Source organism: Natrix helvetica (genome assembly GCF_964273705.1).
Source record: "Natrix helvetica genome assembly, chromosome: 6".
NCBI lineage: Eukaryota > Metazoa > Chordata > Lepidosauria > Squamata > Natricidae > Natrix > Natrix helvetica.
This window is the reverse complement of record NC_138553.1, coordinates 82,015,680-82,038,543: the sequence shown is the minus strand read 5'-3', so window position 1 is coordinate 82,038,543 and position 22,864 is coordinate 82,015,680. Positions and strand designations below refer to the sequence as shown.

Below are 22,864 nucleotides of genomic sequence, written 5' to 3'. Positions count from 1 at the left end.
GAATGGTAAACAGACGAAAGAAAAACGAGAAACGCGGTGTGCCGAAGAAAGAACTGGATTACAAAATGAAAGGAGAAAAGATGCTTCTGCAATTAAGGTGGAAACAATGTTTTCCTAAGCAGGAGAAATGTAAGAGAGGGATGCAGTTTTCCAAAATTGTAGGAAGCTGAGGGCACTCAGTATTCTGCAATGCTTTTATACCGTTTCTGTGGCAACCACAATCATGTTTCTTTCCTGGCATGCTCTCTAATGTGAAATTCTAACTAATGTTACTCCAAAAAATATATATATGCACTGCAGCTGCTGGCAGGGTCGATGTGTGCAAATATGAATACTTTTGTTGTGGTCCACCGGTGGCCTGCAAAACTGCCAGTAAAGTCAGACAGTGAGGAAGTTGGGGAGGAACATGGGCCGGTCCTGGAGTCTGGGGAAGGCTCGGACGAAGGCTCTGCGTTGGAGGCAGAGAGGGGGCCAAGGCCATTTGGTAGTTATTTGCTACCTCCGGAGTCTGACATCAGCAAGGCAGAAGAACAGAGCTACCAAAAGGCAAGAACAGTTAAAACAAAAGGGATGACTCGGGAGTAAGTCTCGGAGGTGATTGGCCCCTCCCATAGGACATAAAGGAGGAGCAAAGTCACCTGAGCCTTTGCAGGAAGCAACTTGGTTCATGCTGGTCAGTTTACCTTCTGAAGCTCCGTTTGGACTCTTTGCTCTGTTTGTCTTGCCAAGCTAATTGCCAATTCAGTCTTTGGCAGCGTTTCAAGGAAGATAAAGGTGGGCGCTTATCAGCCTTATCCCGAAAGACTTTGGCAGACTACTGTCGGACTCTTTAGGAACTATTTGGGACTCAGTACAGTGGGCTCCATTTGCACTACTCAGGTGACCCTGAAGATACAGACAAACCTCCAAGTGGTCTTAAGGACTCTCTAAAAAGGATGCAAATGACCAATTCTGTCTGCAAGGAGTATAAATCCTTCCCTTCCCCACCATCCAGTCAGAGCTGAAGAAGCTTCTTGGATGGGAAATGAAACATCTTCAAAGAAAAACAAGAAAGTCCAGTTACTTCTTGGGGTGGGGTGGGGGAAGCACCTTTGGGACTTAGCAACACCTTGCACCTATGATCGTAAACATAAATCTAACACTAGCACATCTAATAACTCCTGGGCTACTCAGTGGAGCTGTTTTGGCTGCCAGACATTTCAAGGTCACGATAATTAAGTGTTCAGCTTAGGAGAGTACCTGGGCAGAAGTCTAACCCTAAGATCGATCATCGCGCTTGATTTATTTCAACGGTTTCCCACCCGTTCCCTAGGGAATGGAGTTGTCTTTCAGATCATGTTACGCAAGCAAAGGGAAACATCAGAAACGGAGCAGTCCCACAAGGCCTGAGCTTCAGCAGCCTTCAAATTGGAAAATGGCCAAATTACACGTAGGATGCCGCAAGCAGACTCAGCTCGGTCTAAAGGAGGACATAACATTGCTCTGCACAATACCCCTCGTTCTGCATCAGTGAATATTACAATTCCTTTGGAGGCATTTGGAAATCGTCATCGGTAGATTAACGTCGGTCTCATGTTTTGTTCTGCGATACTGGAGGATCTAGGGATGGGTTTTCTAAGCATGGTGTATTTAGCATTTTAATCGGTTAACAGATTAAAAGCAGGAAGAATGACAGAGCTGGGAGTGACCTTGTACGTCATCTAGCCCAAGCAGGAGACTCTACACCATTTCTGACAGATGGCAGTCCAGTCTCTTCTTGAAAGCCTCCAGGGATGAAGCTCCCACAACTTCTGAAGGCCACTTCTCTTCCTTCAGTTGATTGTTCTCACTGTCAGAAAAAATGTCTCCTTATTTCCAGGTTGAATCTCTCCTTGTTCAGTTTCCGTCCATTACTCCTTGGTTCCATTTAGACTTATATACCACTTCATAGTGCTTTTTACAGCCCTCTCTAAGTGGTTTGCAGAATCAGCCTACTGTTGGGGCCTACCAGCAGCTACAGCAGCAGATTCGGACAGTGAGGAGGTTGGGGAGGAACCTGGGCCAGTCCTGGAGTCTAGGGAAGGCTCTGATGAGGGCTCTGTGTCGGAGGCAGAGAGGGGGTCAGGGCCATATGCCAGTTATCAGCTGCCTTCAGAATCAGACATCAGTGAGGCAGAAGAACAGCTGGAGCCTGTTCCCAGTGTGCGCATACGCAGAGTTGCCAGACGAAGGGAACAGCTAAAGAACAGGGGTCGATTGGGAGTAAGACCACAGGTGGACGATGAATGGCCCCTCCCCGAGGGAATAAAAGAGGAGCGGAAGGGGAGGGGAGTTTGCAGGAGACAATTAGTTTGTTTAATTGGTTTGTGACTCTCCGAGACGCCTTGCCAAGGTTTGCAGATATCGTCCTGGCAGCTCTCCAAGCCAGATAAGGTCTGTGACTGCCAATCCTCCCTTGAAAGACTTTGCTGGGTGCGAAAGAGCAGAATTCACAGTCAATGAATAAAAGGGGTTTTTGCTGGGACAAGGACTTTGTTTCAGGCTCTTGGGAAGCCTCGGTCAGAAGAGAAAGAATAGAAATGCTGGGCTCAATTGTGGTGTAAGTCGAGGACTAACTGTAATATTGTTTGCCCATAAACATACCTGCCGAGAAAGTTGCCCGGCGTTGTGCCTATAAATAGGACCTCATTTTTCTCTGCTGGAAGAGAAAAACATGGATTATTGCTTCTCACAATAGGAAGTGTTCTTCATTTCCTTGGCTCACCTGGGCTGAGAATTTGCACATTCAGTATGTCAATGCCATAAAACATCTGTTGTAGAGGAGAGCATATGGATGATATTTCGGGGGTGTCGGTGCGTTGCATTCTAAGGCAAAAATAGAAGGAAGGATGATTTATGGGACCCCCTCTCCCTTTTGAAGCAGAGCAAGTCGAAACGTGGGCGAAAGGACAGAGCAACGCTTATTTTAGACATTTCGTAACCAAAGTGACACTTGTCATTGTCCAGCTGAAGAGAGGAAGGCATTGTAAGGAAGCCTTACGTGACTCATCGCTTGCTGGATTAAGGAACGTGGGCTTTTGCAGGGAGTTGGGGCATGCGGAGAAATAAGGATGGATGGATGATGTCGTCACACAGGTGATGGTTTGAGGGACACTTGGTGCTCTCTGAGCTTGGTTGTTTCCTTGTAGACGTTTCACGAGCCAACTAGGTAACGTCATCAGTGCTAGAAAGGAGTAGGATTTGTGGAGGGGAAGAGGAGAAAGGGGAAGAGGACCGTGGGATCCTTGGTGGTCTCTGAGCTTGATTTCTTGCAGATGTCTCAAGACCCAACTAGGTAACGTCATCAGTGCTAGAAAGGAGTAGGGTTTGTGGAGGGGAGGAGGAGAAGGAGAAGAGGAGGAGAAAAAACTGAGGGGTTCTTGGTGCTCTGAGCTTGATTGTTTTCTTGCAGACATTTCATGACCCAACTAGGTAACATCACCAGTTCTAGAAGGGAGTGGGGTTTGGGGAAAGGAGGAGAAGGATTGTGCTGTTTGAGCTGAGGTTCTAAACAGAACAATTAATCTGTGGAACTGTTTGCCTCCAGAAGTTGTCCCTGGACGTTTCAAGAAGAGATTAGAGATCCATTTGTCTGGAATGGTATAGGGCAGGGGTGTCCAAACTTGGGAACTTTAAGACTTGTGGACTTCAACTCCCAGAATTCCCCAGCCAGCTGGGGAATTCTGGGAGTTGAAGTCCACAAGTCTTAAAGTTCCCAAGTTTGGACACCCCTGGTATAGGGTGTCCTGCTTGAGCAGGGGTTGGTCTAGAAGACTTCCAAGGTCCCTTCCAACTCTGTTATTGTATAACCAATTTCGTTGTATTTAAGTACAATGACAATAAAGAATATACTTAATTCTCTAATTCTGTAGACTGGGAAAATGTTTAAGTCTTGTCTTCAAATGCAATTGACTAGCAAAGTTTATTTTCTCAGGATGCCACTTCTTCTTGTTATTTTTATTGTTATTAACTGGTTTTAATCCTGTAACCATCTCTACCATGACCTTAGGAATTATAACCAGACAACCATCAGCCAAGCAAATAAGCAACTAGTAGATACAGGACTTCATGAGTATTTATGGATTAGTAGACCATGGAGTGGTGCAGTGGCTTAGAGGTGGAGCGAGGCAGTGAGTTCAATCCCAGGTAGAGGCAGATATTTCTCTCTCTGGGCACAATGAGAATATATTTGCTGAACAAAACTCCGCCCTGGTGACAGGAAGGGCATCTGGCCAATAAACACTATGTTAACTCCATTCCGTTGCCAAGACTCCACCCCACAATGGATTACGGGGTCTTTAAATGATGATGATGGATTAGCAGACCATATTATATCTGTTTTCTTTTGGTTTCATTGCTAAGGAAGGGACTTCGACCCTCCCACATTTCTGAAAGTCATTTTCCTTTCCTTTTGAATGCTCAAAACTCTCAGGTGTGTTGATAGAAACATCAGGCCTTTCAAGAGCATTTTGATTTCTGGATTTCTGGGAACCGTTTAAAATGTGCTCATTTCCTGGGACGTTTCTTATGTTTCTAGGAACGGTTGTGTACTAAGTGTGATTAGATGACAATTCTAAGAGATGCAGGCAGAATAACTCACTTTAAATATTGTGGCTCTGTTGTAAACACAGCCAACATTTTTCTTTTTTTAAAGGAAATAATTTCTGGCTACTTTATGCAGTTTCTAATAAAAATTTAATTGATTCCACTCTGTACAGATTTGGGGTATAAAGAATAGAAATTAAACAGACTATGTTCAGCCTAGGGCCATTTACCCTCAAATTTGAATGGTAAAACTCCCCAATTCATTGTCTAGGGAGATTCCCAATCATCCAGGCCATAGTTGTGTCTAGAATATCTAGAATAACAGAGTTGGAAGGGACCGTAAAGGTCTTCTAGTCCAACCCCCTGCTTAGGCAGGAAACCCTGCACCATTTCAGACAAATGGATATCCAACATCTTAAAAACTTCCAGTGTTGGGGCATTCACAACTTCTGGAGGCAAGTTTTTCCACTGATTAATTGTTCTAACTGTCAGGAAATTTCTCCTTATTTCTAGGTTGCTTCTCTCTTTGATTAGTTTCCACCCATTGCTTCCTTTCCTGCCTTCAGGTTATAGTTTATTTAATTTATAGACCGCCCCCTCTCCCCGTAGGGACTCGGGGCGGTGCCTTGGAGAATAGCTTGACTCCCTCTTCTTTGGGGCAACCCCTGAGATATTGGAAGACTGCTATCATGTCTCCCCTAGTCCCTCTTTCTCTTAAGCTAGACATACCTAGTTCCTGCAACCGTTCTTCATATGTTTAAGCCTCCAGTCTCAAATGTGGTGTTGTTGTTTTTTCCAAAATGCAACTGGATATTTTTGGTTTTTTTCCTTTGAAAAGGTTTTGCTTCTCATCTAAGAAGCTTCTTCAGTTTTTTTTTTTTGGGGGGGGGGAACCAAGAGAGTCCAGTTGTCTTTTAGAAGAAAACAGCAACTTTGGGCCCCAAATTCATTCCTATCGTGATTTCAACAAGAGGATATTTTGGTCCAAGATGCAAATCAGGAATAAAATTAATTCAATGAATTCAATGAATTCAGACGTTGATAATCTACCACCGTTTGTTATTACAGTTGAATGGAATAAAATCTGCACACGTTAAAATTCTGGAGATAAATTTCGTATTTCCCCCAAAATAAGACCCAACTGGAGAACAAACAAGTCTGACTTTTCAGGATTTTCATAATACAAGCCCCCCCCCCACCTCCCAAAATAAGCCCCAGTTAAGATTGTCAGGCAGGTGGATGCATTTAGTACTATATTTCCCCCCAAATAAAACCTAATTGGAAAATAAACTGTAATGCGTCTTTTGGAGCAAAAATTAATATAAGCCCCATTTTAATTTTCAGGGAAATATGGGTATATAGATAGGCATTCAAAGGTTCACGAAACTAGGTAGATAGGTCTTTCTTTTTCTTTCCTTTCTTTTTCTTTCTTTTCTTTCTTTCCCTCCTGTTTTTTCCTTTCTTTCTTTCTTTCTTTCTTTCTTCACTTTCTTTTTTCATCCTCCCTTCCTTCTTTCCTTTTTCTTGTTTCTTTCCTTTCTTTCCTTCTTTTTCTTTCTTTCTTTTCTCTTTCCTTTTTTCTTCCTTCATTCTTTTTTTCCTCCCTCCCTCCTTTCTTTCTTTTCTTTCTTCTTTTCTTTTCCTTCCTTTTTTTCTTTTTTTTCTCTTTCCCTCCTTCCTTTTTTTCCCTTCTTTCTTCCTTCACTTTCATTTTCTCCCTCCCTCCCTTCTTTCCTTTTTCTTTCCTTCCTTCCTTCTTTTTCTTTTTGTTTCTTTCGTTTTCCCCTTTTCTTTTCTTTCCCTCCTTCCTTTTTTCCCTTTCTTTTTCCTTCTTTCTTCCTTCACTTTCCTTTTTCTTCCTCCCTCCCTCCCTCCCTTCTTTCCTTTTTTCTCTTTCTTCCTTTCCTTTCTCTTTTTTCTTTCTTTCCTTCCTTCTTTCTTTTTCTCTTTCCTGACACTTACCTTTTAAAGCTCTATTAGCTTTTACATAAATAATGGAACTTAATAATCATTGGAGTTATTAGGGAATCGATATCCATTTATCTTTCAAAAGGGAGAGGCCAATAGAGTTATTCCCTTTATGTCATTTGTGTCCAAAGGAGATGCTTCACACTTGTTGCAACTTCCTAGTCCAACCCTGAAAGATTGAATAATAAGTATCCTTAGGTGACTTGCCTGTCCACTTGTATCCCAGAAGTGTCTCTGATGATTTTTATCCCTCCAGTGTATTTGGCACCTGCCCATCATAACCATCAAGATATTTGCTTTCTGGAATTCGTCCATCTTTATATGAGCTAAATTCTTATGTGCATTGATCAATGCTCTACTTTGCTGCAAAGGGTTCAGAGTCATGGAGATATCGTACCTAAGGAGGACTGGGGAGTCATGTCCATAGAATGGAGAAGGCACTTGAGTATGTCAGATGGAGTATGCTTCTTGGGCATCAACCATTTGTCCATGGTGTGAGATTCTCTTGGGAGCCTTTTCTAAACCAACAATGTGAATGTTACATTCTCTTTTAAGCCAACACTCCATTGATACATTGCTCCATGTAATACTGGTAGATAGGAAGTCCTTTGTCATAGAGACCTGCCAATCCCTGTAGGTTGGAGGAGGTAGGAGGAGCAAATCAACAAAGACCTACCTATGAGAATGATCTGCCAAAGGAGGATCTACCCACTTCTTACCATCGCAAAATAGACCCAAATCCAATTCGATCTGAATGCTTAGGTGATGCTATCAGTAACAACAAATGAAGATCTAGAATAGACCAGCTTGTTTGAGAAAGAGGAAGGGAGGAAAGGGGGAGGGAGAAGGGGAGAGAGACAGGCAAAGGGAGAGGGAGGGAGAGAATGAGGCAGAGGGAGGGGGAGAGGGAGCGGGAGAAGGAGAAGGAGGAGAGGGAGGGGGAGTGAGGGGCAAAAGGAGAGGGAGGGAAAGGGAGAGGGAGTGGGGAGAGTGAGATGGAGTGGGAGAGGGAAAGACAAAAGGAGGGGGAGAGAGAGGGGAGGAGGAGAAGGAGGGAGATGCAAAGAGAGAGGGAAGAAGAGAGTGAGAGGGAAGGAAAGGGAGGGGAGAGAAAGGGAGAGGAGGAGAGGAGGACTGGGAGAAAGATTATGTGGTGCCATTTTAGCTCTCACCTCCTTTTAACACAAAACTCCTTTAGCACTAAAGAACGATGGGGGAAAAATGGATGAAACATTTAAGTTTTGCAAGAATACTCATTCTAGGAAGATGGTTGGGCCATTTACTATTTAATCCTGAGCAAGTGGAAAGATTCCTTTATGCAAGAGAAAATCTACACTGCTAACTACAGATCTACAAATAAAGTTGAAGAAAAAGAAGGCGACATGCATAACATGAAAACAAAAATAAGGATTATTTCCGAAGTGTCGTTAACAATCCCCCCCAAAGCAAAATCCTCACTATTGTACAGTAACAACAGCTTTTAAAAACGCCGGTGCTCAACAAGATGCAACAAATCATTTCAATGTGGTGCTCCATGTATTTATAAACCAAAGAGTAGAAATAAATAGTCGTAGCTCTGGGTTGAGCTCTGCGGTCCTTGGTGCTCTCTGAACTAGGCGGTTTTCTTGCAGACATTTCATTACCACACTAGGGAACATCAACAGTCTTTGGGGTTCTCTGACGACGTCACCCACTTTGCTAATGAAACATCAGCAAGAAAACCACCAAGCTCAGAGAGCACCCCGCAAATCCAAGGCTGATGGAGAAAAGTTAATGCACAATCAACGCATTTGACAAGGCATCTCCCGTGGGATTTCTATTCTGACCCAGGCTTCCCGAGAGTATGAAGTAAACTCCTTGTCCCAGCAAAAACCCCTTTTATTTATTTACTGTGAATTCTGCTCATTCAGATCCAGCAAAGTCTTTCGAGGGAGGATTTACAGTCACAGACCTTATCTGGCTTGGAGAGCTGCCAAGTCGATATCTGCAAAACTTGGCCAGGAGCCTCGGAGAGTCACGAACCAATGAAGCGAACTAATGGTCTCCTGCAAACTCCACTCCCCTTTCTCTCCTCTTTTGTTTCCTTTGGGAGGGGCCATTCATCGTCCACCTGTGGCCTCACTCCCAAGTCGACCCCTGTTCTTTAGCTCTTCTCTTCGTCTGGCAACTCTGCGCATGCGCACACTGGGAACAGGCTCCAGCTGTTCTTCTGCCTCACTGATGTCTGAGTCTGAAGGAAGCTGATATCTGGCATATGGCTGCTCTGGCCCCCTCTCTGCCTCCGACACAAAGCTCTCATCAGAGCCTTCCCCAGACTCCAGGACTGGCCCAGGTTCCTCCCCAACCTCCTCACTGTCCGAATCTGCTGCCAGATCCCTCGTCCACTGGCGGGCCACAACCCTCACAAACCCAACACTGATGGACAAAAGTCAACACACACTCAAGGTATTTGACAAGGCATCTCCAGTGGGGTTTCAAACGGTAGATCCTAAAAGTATGACCTCTTCTATCACACGTTACACATGTGAAAGATGAAGGACTTCCTTTGTGTAGTTCACAGGGACCATATTGACTATCTGGTCAATGCTCCCCATCAGCATCTATGGTTGCTTAGAATTATTCAAACTGGTGCAATGAACATATAGAATGAAAGACTCCATCAGGTCTGGTCCTTAGAATGCATGGCTTACTACATAAATTAGCAGGATTGTATTTCTGAACCCAAGGCCACACCCGGACAATATATATATATCGCATTATATAAATAAAAATAAATAACCCCCCCCCCAGCTCTAAAATTATTCATGGTCTTCTTCTTTTTTTTTTTAAAAAAAAAGCACATTTGGTTTTTGTAAAAAAAGAAAGAAAGAAGGATAGTTGAATATCTATGGTATATGTTTAGAATAAACCGCAGTCTTTCAAATTATTCTTTATGATGACATCGGTGACCGCATCAAACACGAACTGAACATTCTTGGTATCGGTGGCACAGGTGAAGTGGGTGTAGATTTCTTTCGTGTCTTTTCTCTTGTTTAGGTCTTCGAACTGGCACTGGATGTACGCAGCTGCTTCTTCGTATGTGTTTGATCCTAAAATGGGTGGAGGGGAAAAAAACAAGGGTGGGTTTAGTACAGGGGTGTCCAAACTTTGAACTTTAAGACTTGTGGACTTCAACTCCCAGAATTCCCCAGCCAGCGGCTGGGGAATTCTGGGAGTTGAAGTCCACAAGTCTTAAAGTTCCCAAGTTTGGACACCCCTGGTTTAGGCCCTTTAGACTAATGGGTGATATGATAGCAGAGTTCCAATATCTCAGGGAGTCAAAGAAGAGGGAGTCAACCTACAGATACAGAACAACAGAGTTGGAAGGGACCTTGTAGGTCATCTAGTCCAACCCCCTCCCAAGGAGACCCTACATCATTTCTGACAGATGGAAGTCCTGTCTCTTCTTGAAAGCTTCCAGGGATGGAGCTCCCACAACTTCTGAAGGCAACTTCTGCTCCGCTGGTTGATTGTTCTCACTGTCAAAAAAGATCTCCTTATTTCCAGGTTGAATCTCTCCTTGATCAGTTTTGATCCATTGTTCCTTGTCTGGCCTTCAAGTGTTTTGGAGAATAGTTTGACCCCCATATCTTTCTAGCAGCCCCTCAGTTCTAAGTTGCTTCTCTCCTTGATTAGTTTCCACCCATTGCTTCTTGTTCTGCCCTCAGGTGCTTTGGAGAATAGTTTGACTCCCTCTTCTTTGTGGCAACCCCTGAGATATTGGAAGACTGCTATCATGTCTCCCCTAGTCCTTCTTTTCACTAAATTAGCCATGCCCAGTTCCTGCAACCATTTTTCATATGTTACATATTCTTTGGAGAATAGATTACCTATTCTCTAAAGCACTTGAAGGCAGGACAAGAAGCAATGGAGGGAAATTAATCAAGGAGAGGAGCAGCCTGGCTTTGTTAAATAAAATATTTTGCTGCTGCTACAATTCCCTTTGGTTGCCATTATTGGGTTGGAATAAATTCCTCAACAACAGAATCTTTACGTTATATCACACAAGTAATGGAAGGGAGTTCTTATTACCTCTTCCAAACAATTATTTATGCCAGGGATGAAAAAAATGTAGCCTTTCAACCTTCTCATGAACCATAAAAGATATTTCAAGGATGTTGTAACATCAGCAGAATGAAAGGAGCAGAACTCATCCCAGAGAAAATATATGTAGTCAGTAATCTTGACACCAACCACATAGTCCATAACCATCAAAGGTTCCTTCCCTTAAAAATGCTAGAGGAGCCCAAAATCAGATCAAATTTTGGACCACAATTACTTGTAGGTTAAGTTTCAAACTAGGGAGGAGGGGGAGAAGGAGGAGGAGGAGGAGGAGGAGGAGGAGGAGGAGGAGGAGGAGGAGGAGGAGGAGGAGGAGGAGGAGGAAGAAGAAGAAGAAGAAGAAGAAGAGGAGGAGGAGGAATTTTGCAGTTGAAATTTAGTTATAGAGTTTGAATAGCACAGTCTTGAGGTCTACAAGGACCTTGGGTAGCCAGCCCTTGCTTGAAGTTGCCAATGTTTTAATTGGTCTACTTACTATTTAATTGGCCTATTTATTATATTCTCTAAATTACATTTTACTTCTGTATAGGCAACTATTCAGTGCAGTAAGTATTAGTCTGCTACAGCATAGTTCAAAAGTCCAATAACAAATTAAACAATTATGGAACGTTTACGCCAAAGAGACCTTATGTCTGTGCAACTATTTTCACTTTGCTCCATAACAATGCTAATTCAGTTATTAAAATATCACACTATTTTATATGAGAGGTGAAACCTAGAGTATGTACAGTACACAGTTCCATAAATACCCTTCACACCATTCACAATAATAAGAATCTTCCATTCAGATTCTTTTTATTTAGGAGAACAAGGACTTTAGTCAAGATTTACTCTGCTCAAAAGTTTGAGGACAATAATTTCTCTTTTTTCTTCAGTATTCTCCTTGATGGAGAATTCTTTCCTCAAGACCCTGCTACTAAAATCCCATAACTACATTTTCACTGCAAAATGTCTCTCCTTCTCTTTTTGATGGATGGAAACTAATCCAGGAGAGAAGCAACCTAGAACTAAGGAGAAATTTCCTGACAGTGAGCACAATTAATCAGTGGGACAACTTGCCTCCAGAAGTTGTGAATGCCCCAGCACTGGAAGTCTTTAAGAAGATGTTGGATAGCCATTTGTCTGGAACGGTATAAGGTTTCCTGCCTAGGCAGGGGGTTCGACTAGAAGACCTCCAAGGTCTCCTCCAATCCTGTTATTCTGTTAAGATCAACATGTTTTCTCTGCATAAAAAGGGAGGGAGATATACCTGGATATTCTGGATAACAAATAGTTAGAGGACTCCTTATAATTTTTTCTTCAAAGAGATCCTTTTTATTTAAGAACAAGATGATGGAGGTGTCAGTAAACCACTTATTGTTGCAGATGCTATCAAACAATTTCATGCTTTCGTGCATCCTATTCTGCAATTGGAAAAAAGGAGAATCGATCAGTTTTCTTTCCTCGTTTCTCTGCGTAAAAGTATCAAGATCAATTCACAAATAGGTCCAATGAAACAAAACTCAATATATCTAAAGAACAAGGACCAAAGTCTGTGACATTTTCTTATTTCAGACAATTATTTGAATTATTCAAATCAATAATTCAAATGATTGTAAGACCATCGTAAAATAGTTCAGCTACTGCTTGGTTCTTCTTCCTTTTACCAAAATAAAGTATTTTTTAAAAATATTTTACAATGTGTTCATCATGATCATTATATAAGTAAATCCCTAAAAATAGAATACTACTTCACCTATCGGCAAGCTGAATAGAAAATTATCGTAACCATTCTCTTGCTGCTAAATGAGTAAAATGTGATTAAATTACAGATAGTCCTTGACCTTCAACCACAATTGAGCCCAACATTTCCATTGCTAAGCAAGACAGTTGTTAAAGACAGTTGTTAGCTGAATTTTGCCCCATTTTACAACCTTTCTTGCCACAGTTGTTAAGTAAATCACTGCAGTTGTTAAGTTAGTAACTCCTCCTCCTTTTCTTTCTTTCTTTCTTTCTTTCTCTTAAATTCTTTCTTTCTTTCTCTGTCTCACTTCCTTCTTTCTTTCTCTTTTTCTCTCTCTCTCCTTCCTTCCTTCCTTCCTTTTCTTCCCTCCCTCCCATCCATCCTTCTTTCTTTCTCTTAAATTATGTCTTTCTTTCTTTCTCTGTCTCCCTTCCTTTTCTTTCTTTCTTTCTTTCTTTCTTTCTTTCTTTCTTTCTTTCTTTTTCTTTCTCTTTCTTTCTCCCTCTGTCTCCTTCCTTCCCTTCCATCCCTCCCTCCCTCCCTTCTTTCTTTTTCTTTTTCTTTCTTTCTTTCTTTTTCTTTCTTTCTTTCTTTTGTTTACTTACCATTTCTTCATCTTCTGCAAGGACCAAGTCATAATCACTAAGTGCCACACAAAAAATGATAGCCGTAACCCCCTCAAAGCAGTGAATCCACTTTTTCCTTTCTGATCTCTGGCCTCCAACATCAAACATCCTGTAAAAAAACAAGAGCCAAAGCAACAACAACCAATCAGCTGATTTTAAGGAGGGGATTCTACCCAGACCAAAATGAATTAGGGCAGCTGCAGTGGAAGAGGAAGACTATAAACCAAGTCCTGCGACTGGAAAAGAGTTTCCAAAGTATCTTCTGCATTCGAAAAGCAAAATTAATTTCACATTTTATGTGACATATCTCTCTGTATTCGTTAGAAGATATCATCATTTCCCTTTTTGGTTTTGAAAATTAGATCCTTAATCATAAACTGCTCCTTTCTGGAACTATTTCAATCAATCAATCAATGCTTGCCAGATTAAAAATATTATGAAATACTCTGTTCCGGATAGAAATATAGTCTCTTCCCTCATTTCATGCGAAGGAAATATTTGACTAACACACTGGACACCCAAAGAATTCTCTTTCAGATTTGGGTTAATGTCAAGGTTCCAAATAGCATCCAAAAGAAAATCAGAGTCCAAGGCAAAGTATTGCTCAAAGTTCCAATTTATGAAGAGAGCCACGTTGGCACAGCTGGGAAAACCCGAATCTGAAAGCTTCCCAGTTTTCCCCACCCAGTTGAAAGTTCAAGATCTTTCCCCCACAGCCACAAGTCCATCCCATGGTCCAATCTCCCACTGCCATGCTGGCAGTTCCACCCATCCAGTTCCGGCCAGGTGCAGAGGTGCAGAGACAAAGGATGACCTTGGCTTTCTAGAAAGAATGTTGTTATGGCTACATACCATCTAACTCCGTACAATCCCCCTCCCATTTTCCCACAATAGAAAAGGCATAGCAGAATAATAGAAAATGTGGCAGGCCAAAGGTCCAAAAGAAAAGATGGCTGCAGGCCTGACATCATATATTTAAGGCCGTTACTTACTTAAAGTGGAGATCTTTGAAGGTAAAATGAGTTTCCACAATTCCTGTCGTTTTCACCCTTGTCCTAAGGACATCTTGTTGTGTTGGGATATAACCGGTATGGGCGATTCTATCCAAGTCATTCAAATAGCTAGGAGGACAGAATAAATATCGAAAGTCTTTTAATTTTAAATTGAACGGCACGTGTCATAAAGATTAGCTTCGCCAAAAATTTCTTTGAACTGCTTTAAAGCTGTGGACAACTTCTAAGAATTGTGGTCTTTGCTGTACGGACAACCAAACTATTCAGAAGACGGCTACAAAGTCAAGTACGAAGATTGAATTCGTACACTATGTTAAGCAATAACAATTACCGTATTTTTCAGAGTATAAGACGCTCCAAAGTATAAGACGCACCTAGCTTTTGGGGAGGAAAACAAGGGGAACAAAATCTGACTCTGCCTCCCAGCAATTTGCCTCCTTGCACCAAACAACAAACAGTACAGACAATATACACTGTTTGAAGTGTTACATTTCAGACTATACTTGTACAGATGCTCTTAAAATTGATGTGGCTTTCTGGAAGTATACGTTATTCTCTGCTATTTAAAAGAAGATACAATGACACTTCAGATCAAGCAATTATTTTTTTTAAAAGCTTCTTCATTTTGTTAAGTTATCTAGAACAATAATAAAGCAGTCTTTAAAAACATAAGTCTCATAATTTGAACATTCTATAGGCATTTATAGTTATTGACTTACCTCCTTGCAGCAAACAGCCTGATTAGCACAAGAAAAAAAAATCTGCCTCCCAGCAATTTGCCTCCTTGCAGCAAACAGCAAGTTTCACTTTCAATTTCAGAAGGGGCCTCCTGATCATCAGCTGTTTCAGGCTGCAGGGATTGCCATAGCCTATTGCAGCCTCCGCAAGCCCCATTTTCCCCGTTTGCTGCAAGGAGGTAAATTGCTGGGAGGCAGAGGCCAAAGGGTGGGGGGAGGCAGGGGGGCTACATTCAGTGTATAAGATGCACCCAAATTTTTCCCCTCTTTTGGGAGGGGGTGCGTCTTATATTCCGAAAAATACAGTATTAGCAAAAGGGCAAATTGATGGGGGCCTTGATGAAGGGGTTAACTTCATAAACACATGGCACAACATAGGAGAAGAAGCCCATCAGGAGTAGTTTCAGCAGTCAATCTGCATTTGAAAGACGCAGGTTGCTCTTTTGCAGACAATCAAGTCCACATTTTGGACAGAGAGGACCGCTGGTTTGAAAGAGGAGCCAAAGAGGTCATCTGTGTCCAAATTGAACAGCCCTCTCTCAACAGTGGGGGAGGGACGCAACATCACCTATCTCCAGTCTACAATATTGTCCTTTCGGCAGTTCCAAGAAGGTTCCACAGCCATTTGCACCCCTCAGGTGTCCCTGAGGATACAGTTCAACCTCCAAGTGGCCTCAGTAACCCTCCAAAAGGATGCAAATGACCAGCTGTCTGCAAGGAATATAAATCCTTCCATTCCCCTCCATCCAGTTAGAAGCAAGGAAGCTTCTTGGATGAGAAGTGAAACGTCTTCAAAAGGAGAAAAAAAAACAAGAAAGTCCAGTTGCCTCCTGAAAAAATACACCATGACCTGATGGAGAATCTCTACAAGCTTTTATCTACAGGGATATATCAATCTGTGCAAATTTACTTTGGTTGAAGTGGCTTTGGCTGTTCTTGTTTTGCAAAAAAACAGAGCTCTTATTTCTTGCATTACAACATTTGGCATCAGACGGCATAATTCTTTTGGGATACTTACTACGCGGCCGAGTCATTAAGCTGATATTCTCTCGATCGGTTGAAACAGACATGGACTCCGGAATCCTTCCACAATCTTTTGATCACCCCAGCAAGTTCTCCCGTCATAAAACCTTCTTCTGCAGCCCCAGCAAGGACAAAGAGTAGACGTGCATCGTCCTATCGTAAAATACAAAAAAAAGAACTTAAAACACCCTTATTCATTTCGCAGGAATTGCTTCAGATCAGGTTTTTTTACTGCAGCACGGAGCAATATTATATATCTTCTGACCGGGAAGGTATAATTGGGAGATTTTTTCAGGAGAAGAGAAATCCATTCAAACGATGATTTCATGAATCCTAAGTGTTTCCAGGACTGCGTGATCAACACTAAGATTTTAGGAGCCGACACCCAAGAGAGGACTACTGACATGTCAGCTTCAGGAAGTGACAGCTACAAATTTACAATTCACTAGAATTTCTTAGTCAAGGGCTAAAATGTAATTTAGAGAATATAATAAATAGGCCAATTAAATAGTAAGTAACCAATTAAAACATTGGCAACTCTAAGCAAGGGCTGGCTACCCAAGGTCCTTGTAGGCCTTAAGACTGTGCTATTAAAATTCTATAAGTAAATTTCAACTGCAGAGTTTCTCCTCCTCCTCTTCTTCTTCCTCCTCTTCCTTTTCCTTTCCCTTCCCCTTCCCCTTCCCCTTCCCCCTTTTCTTCCTCTCCCCCTCCTCCTCCTTCTCCTTCTTTCTACTTTTTCCTCTTCCCCTTCCTCCTCGTCCTCCTCCACTTCTTCTACTTCTTCTTCCCCTTCCTCTTCCTCCTCCTTCCTCCCTCTCCCCCTCCTTCTCCTCTTCCTCCTTCTTCCCTTTCCTCTTCTTTCTTTTTCCTCTTTCCTTCCTCCTCCTCCTCCTCTTCCTCCTCCTCTTCTTCTGCTTCTTCTTCCTCCTCCTCCCCCTCTTCTTCGTCTTCTTCCTCCTCCTCCTCCTTCTTTGCCTTCCTCCTCCTCCTGAATGTACACTAGCAGGAATATCAAAGTTCCTGAATTTCTGAATTCTTAATTTCAGAATTAAGGAAGTTATTGAAAGGGAATGTTGTAAAAAGTTAATACTTACAGCCCTGGCTGAATCTCCAAAGTCTATTTTCAGCCTCCCCATAGCTCTGATGATAGCAATAATGGACTGGATGGTATTACTGTAGACAACAGCTTTGTACTGTTTACATTCTTCTTCGGAATATCCCGCTTCGTGGATAATTCTGATCAAGAATAACACAATCAAGCTTTCAGTTTCATGACATCATTTCCTGACTTCACGAAGTTAATATCCCCACCCTTAAGCATACTTAGGCTTAGGTTTATTTGGATTTATATGCCGCCCTTCTCCAAAAGGACTTACTTCATTTGTTTCACAATTGTGCTTTTTCCGGATTCGCCAGCTCCTAAAAGAAAAAAGAAAAACCCACAAAGACACAATGAGTTATTTAAGGGGGATAGTCTAAATAAAGGAATGTAGTAGCATTAGCTCATCTGATCATATTTCCTCTCCGGAAAACTGACATCAATCCTGCAATCCTCCATAGGTCAAATTCAGCTGTACATTTAAAAAAAAGTCAGACTTGGTTCCCCTAAGCTCTTACCTTGAACAAAATTCCAAATTTTTAAGGGACAGATACAATGTTGTGACTGGGAAGAAGGAAGGAAGGAAGGAAGGAAGGAAGGAAGGAAGGAAGGAAGGAAGGAAGGAGGGAGGGATAACAGAATAACCTGCAATACTGCATTCTAACCACTGGGAAGGAGGGAGGGACAGACGGACAGACAGGTAGGTAGGTAGATAGGTAGATAGCAATAGGAACAGGAATAGCACTTAGACTTATATACCGCTTCACAGTGCTTTAAAGCCCTCTCTAAAAAAGTTATTGCCCCCAATAATCTCATTTTATAGACCTCAAAAGGACGGAAGGCTGAGTCAACCTTGGGCCAGTCAGGATCGAACTCCTGGCTCTGGGCAGAGTCAGCCTGCAATACTGCATTCTAGCCTAAGCAGTCTCTCTTAACTGGCTCTGCCCATGTATTTAGTTCAACCCCAATGAAAACTGCATGGCAAATGGGTGGGTTTTCTGCTTTGGAACAAAAATGCAGACATGAGTCACCTCTCGCAGCCTCTTTAGAGAACAGGCTACACGAGGTGTTGATGGACTAAGTAGACCACCGTCTAATGAATTAAATGCACCTAACTGCTGCTGCTGTTTTTAACCATTTAGGATCGTTGCGCTTGTTTTATGTTGGTGCTTGGGGCTCTCTGAGCTTGGTGGTTTTCTTGCAGATGTTTTATGACCAAGCTAGGTAATGTCATCAGTGCTAGAAGGGAGTGGGGTTTGCTCTCTGTTTATATACTAACTGTTCTGACCTAGGCTTCCCCAGCAGAAACCAAGCCAAGTCCTCGTCTCGATAAACCCACTTGATTTAATTGACAGTGAATTCCTCTCCAGCAAAGTCTTTCCTCTCCCACAGTCTTTCAAGATAGTTCCCAATTACCGACCTTTATCAGGTTTGGAGAGTGGCCAGGCTGATATCTTTCATACTTGGCAAGAATGCAGGAATGAACTCATGGTCTCCTGCAAACTCCACTCCCCTTTCGCTCCTCTTTTATTTCCTCTGGGAGGGGCCATTCACCGTCCACCTGTGGCCTTACTCCCAAGTCAACCCCTGTTCTTTAGCTGTTCCCTTCGTCTGGCAACACTGCGCATACGCACACTGGGAACAGGCTCCAGCTGTTCTTCTGCCTTAGTGATGTCTGACTCCGAAGGCAGCTGATAACTGTCAGACGGCCCTGGCCCTATCTCTGCCTCCGACACAGAGCCCTCATCAGAGCCTTCCCCAGATTCCAGGACTGGCCCAGGTTCCTCCCCAACCTCCTCACTGTCCTAATGGTGGACCACAACACCAACAGCTTGCCCTGTCAGTGTTGATGGAAGTGTTTTTGGTGGCTCTTTATTGGACTGTTTACTGATAATTTGTACGTCTGAGTTGATTTATTACCTAGTCGGTCATCAAATGTTTGCAAGAAAACCACCCAGCTTAGAGAGCACCAAACCCTGAGCCACAGATATTTCTCTTCTATAAGACATTCCTTCAATTTATCCTGGAGATTTAAATGAAAGCTAAGGAACGATTGAAGGCAAGAGGTTGCAAAAATTATGCTGTGAGCAGAGAGCTTCAACAATGCTCTTGTGAGGATTCTACTAAACCCACTAAATGCAACGAGGCCGACTTTCAAGCAAACTTGCACCTTTGCACACACACACAAGGATGATACAAACAATTCTTTTGGAGGTGTATGTTTTTATGGACATTGTAAATAACAGGGAAGGGCAGATGGTCCTTGATTTACAACAGCTTGTTTAGTGATAGTTGGCAGTTTTCAGTGGCACTGAAAAAAAGGGACTTTTAACTGCTTTTCACACTTATGACTGTCCCATGTTATGGTCACATGATTAAAATTCAGGCACTTGGCAACTGATTCCATATTTATGACGGTCACAGTGTCCTGGGGATGGGGTGGTCACGTGATCGGTTTTTGCGACCTTCTGATGAACAAAGTCAATGGGGAAGTCGGGTTCACTTAACAACAGTATTACTTCAACAACTGGAGAGATTCGCTTAATAACGGTGGCAAGAAAATGGGGCAAATCTCACTGGAAAAATGTCTCGCTTGGCAATGGAAAATTTGGGCTTGATTGTGGTCGTAACTCGAGCACTACCTGAAATATGGACGGAAGGTCTGACTTTAGACACCTGAAGGCCAGACGAGGAATAAGTAGAGATTCAACCTGGAAATAAGGAGGTATGTACTGACAACGAGACAATCAACCCATGGAACAGAAGTTGCCTTCGGAAGTTGTGGGAGCTTCATCCCCGGAAGCTTTCAAGAAAAGACTGAATTGCCAGAAATGGTGTAGGGTCTCCTGCTTGGGCAGGGGGTTGGAATAGATGACCTCCAAAGTCCCTTCCAACTCTGTTAATCTGTTAAGTTCTATGTCCCGTAAAATTCAGTCAAACTCATATTCCAGGAAACAGGTTTTGCAGTTAACAATGTGAAAGCTGTTTAGCCGTGTCGATTGTCCAGCGCAGGTGTTTCTCGAGAATAAAAGGAAATGTTTGACTGAGCTAATCGTATTGTTTATACACAACAGAACGCAACAATAGAGTAACACGGCATGGTGTTGGAAGCTTGTAAAGGAAGCAAAGTGCTGGTTGGCTAACAAAGTATTTTAAGAAACTGTGTATTCTCTGGATTTTCCTGCTTTAAGAGGGGAAAGAGGCCTTGGCATAAAGAAAAAAAAATAACCTTGGGGAAAAAAATATAGATATTCAGTCAGGGGAACTACGAACAGCTCACTGCATATGCCGTTTGGTTTTCGAAGCAACAATTTAATGTAGTGTTTCCTACCTTGTGCTTTCTATTAGCGCTAAGAACTACAACTCCCAGAATGCCCAGGAATTTAGGAAGGGTAGGCTAAATGGATGGGAGGAGGGGGGAATGGAAAAGAATTGAGGAAATGGAAAACATATGAATGACTTGGGAGGGAGGGAGAGAGAGAGAGATGGAGGGAAAAAGCTGCCAATAGTGGCTATTCCACACCAGCTGTTCCCAGGTGTTCAAGGAATGCATCCTCTTTCTCTCAGTATAGAATTCAAGGGGAGGAAGGGACCTTGGAGGTCTTCTAGTCCAACCCCTGGCCCAAGGCAGAAGACTTCATGCCATCCCAGATCGTTTAATATTTTCCTAAAAACCAACCAGCAATGGAGCATCCACAGCTCCAGGAATCAAGCTCTCTGTCTGTCTCCATCTCTGTCTCTCTGTCTGTCTCTGTCTCTCTCCCTCCCTCTCTTTCTCTCTGTCTTTCTCTCTCTCTCTCACACACACACACACACCACACAAATCCATATAACTTAGGGAATACTTTTGAATGGGAATGATTAATGTTGAATGTAGATGCTCCTGTGTTCATTTTCACCCACTATGAGCCTTCTAGGTACAGGTATAAGGGAGCCCAAAATTTATGCTGCTAAGTGAAACATTTGTTAAGTGAGTTTTGCTCCTTTTACAAGAGAATAGAGAAGAAAATAGGAAGAGGAAGAGAAGAGGAAGAGAAGAGAATAGGAAGAAAAAATAAGAATAGGATAGGATAGGAAATAGGAAATAGGAAATAGGAAATAGGAGTAGAGCAGAGCAGAGCAGAGTAGAGAAATAGAATAGAATGTAAAATAGAATAGGAATAGGAATAGGATAAGGAACAGAATAGAATAGAATACTTTATTGGCGAACTGTGATCGGACACACAAGCAAATTATCTCTGATTACTATATTATTATTAATGACAACCATATCAACAAGAGGGAGTAGTAAAGAAGAGAAGTATACATAAGAATACTGCAGCCATACTACATAGAAATAAAAATACTACAGCTATACTACATAGAAATAATACTACAGCTTTAATACATGGGAATAATAACGCTAAGACCATACTACATAGTAATACTAATACTACAGCCATACTACATGGATAAAGACAGACTACAACGCAGAGGATCGCTTGCCAGGCCTGGCAGAGGAGAGAATGAGTGAAAGAAGACCCGAAGGCATCCCTCCTGGTAGTAGCTCCTTACCCAGGAGTAGGAGTTTGACTTCCCGGGCCGCTTTTTCTCCGTCTTCTCGGAGATTCCGGTCGATCATCTTACTCCGCTCGGCCGCCGCCTTGTCCTCCGCACTCAGGGTGCAGCCCATCTCGGGGGCTGGTTTTTTTTTGGGGGGGGGGGTGAAGATCAGCAAGAAGAGGGGAAGGAAAACGGCCCGCGATCCTAAGCTTTGCAAGGATGGAGCATCCAAGGGAAAAGAATAATTCCTGGGTTTCTTGCAAATATTTCAGCACTTAGGGGAGGAAAGCCGGCGGGGAGGAGAAGGAAGAGGAGGGGAGGAGGAAGAGGAGGAGGAGGAGAGAGAGTGGAGAGTGGAGTAAGAAGCAAAAAATAATCCACCTCGGAAAGGCTGAGTACCAAAGGCCAAAAGAGGAGGCTTGTAGCCTTCAAAAAAAAGGAAAAGGATGCGCCTTTGTTGCTTCCAGCGGTTGCAGTGCAGGAGGGACGAGAAGGATTCATCCGTCGGAGGCAAAAAAAGAAAAGAAAGAAAAAAGAAAGAGAGGGAGGGAGGGAAAAGAGAGACAGTCTCTCACAGCAGCCCCAGATTGGGGGAGGGGGTGTGTCGAGGGTCGCTCAGAGCCAGGGAGGGACAAGGGCTGCGGTGGGGAGGAGGCGCCCCTTCTCCAGCGCCCCCAGGACAAAACGTCGCCCTCCCGGAGTCTCCGCCGCCTCCGCCGGCTGGATGGAGAAGAAGCAGCGGAGGAGGAGGAAGAGGAGGCTAGGTTCCACCCCCCCAGCCCCTCCTCTCCGCCCCCCCCCCCCGGACTCGGTTCTAGGCGCCGCCTTCGGGAGCCGGGGAAGAGGCGCCGGCCGGGCACGCGCGGACTCCCACGCGGGGTGGGCGCCTGAAGCGGGGAGGGGGCAGCGCTGGGAGGCGAGCGGTGGGGAGCCTGAATCCCCGGGGGAGGGGGGTGCTGGTGGGACTCGCTTGAGTGTGTGACTGTTTCACTTTCTCCCCACCACCACTCTCTCTCTGTGTGTGTGTGTGTCTTTTTCTTTCTCTGTCTCTTCCTCTCTCACTCCCTCTCTCCCCCTCTCTGTCTCCCTCTTCCTCTCTCCGCCTTCTCTCTCTCTCCCACTCCCTCCCTCTCTCTGTGTGTGTCTCTTTCTTTCTCTCTCTTCTCCCCTCTCTCTCTTCTTCCCTCTCTCTCACTCTCCCCCTCTCAGTCTCTCTTCCTCTCTCCTCTTCTCTTTCTCTCCCCCACTCCCTCTCTCTCTGTCTCGCTCTTCCTCTCTCTCTTCCTCTGTCTCTCACCCTCCCCCTTTTTGCCTCTCTTCCTCTCTCCCTCCCTCCCTTCCTCCCTCCTCTCTCCCTCTCTTTCTCCCTCTCTCACTCTCCCCCTCTCTTCCTTTCTCCCTCCCTCTCTCTCTATGTCTCTTTCTTTCTCTCTCTCCCTCTCTCTCTTCCTCTCTCACTCCTTCTG

The 22,864-nt window shown here is 43.4% G+C and overlaps 1 protein-coding gene across 1 annotated transcript; it reads right to left on the bottom strand.

Annotated features, from left to right (window-relative positions):
* Positions 1 to 7,802: 7,802 nt before the first annotated feature.
* Positions 7,803 to 22,141, bottom strand: GNAI1 (G protein subunit alpha i1). Its single transcript, XM_081958457.1, has 8 exons — positions 21,411 to 22,141; positions 17,134 to 17,176; positions 16,852 to 16,993; positions 15,750 to 15,907; positions 13,974 to 14,102; positions 12,961 to 13,090; positions 11,882 to 12,035; positions 7,803 to 9,620 (listed from the first exon to the last, which is right to left on the bottom strand). The coding sequence occupies exons 1-8, from the start codon at positions 21,526 to 21,528 to the stop codon at positions 9,430 to 9,432; spliced, it is 1,065 nt and encodes a 354-aa protein (XP_081814583.1). The 5' UTR covers positions 21,529 to 22,141; the 3' UTR covers positions 7,803 to 9,429.
* Positions 22,142 to 22,864: the final 723 nt, after the last annotated feature.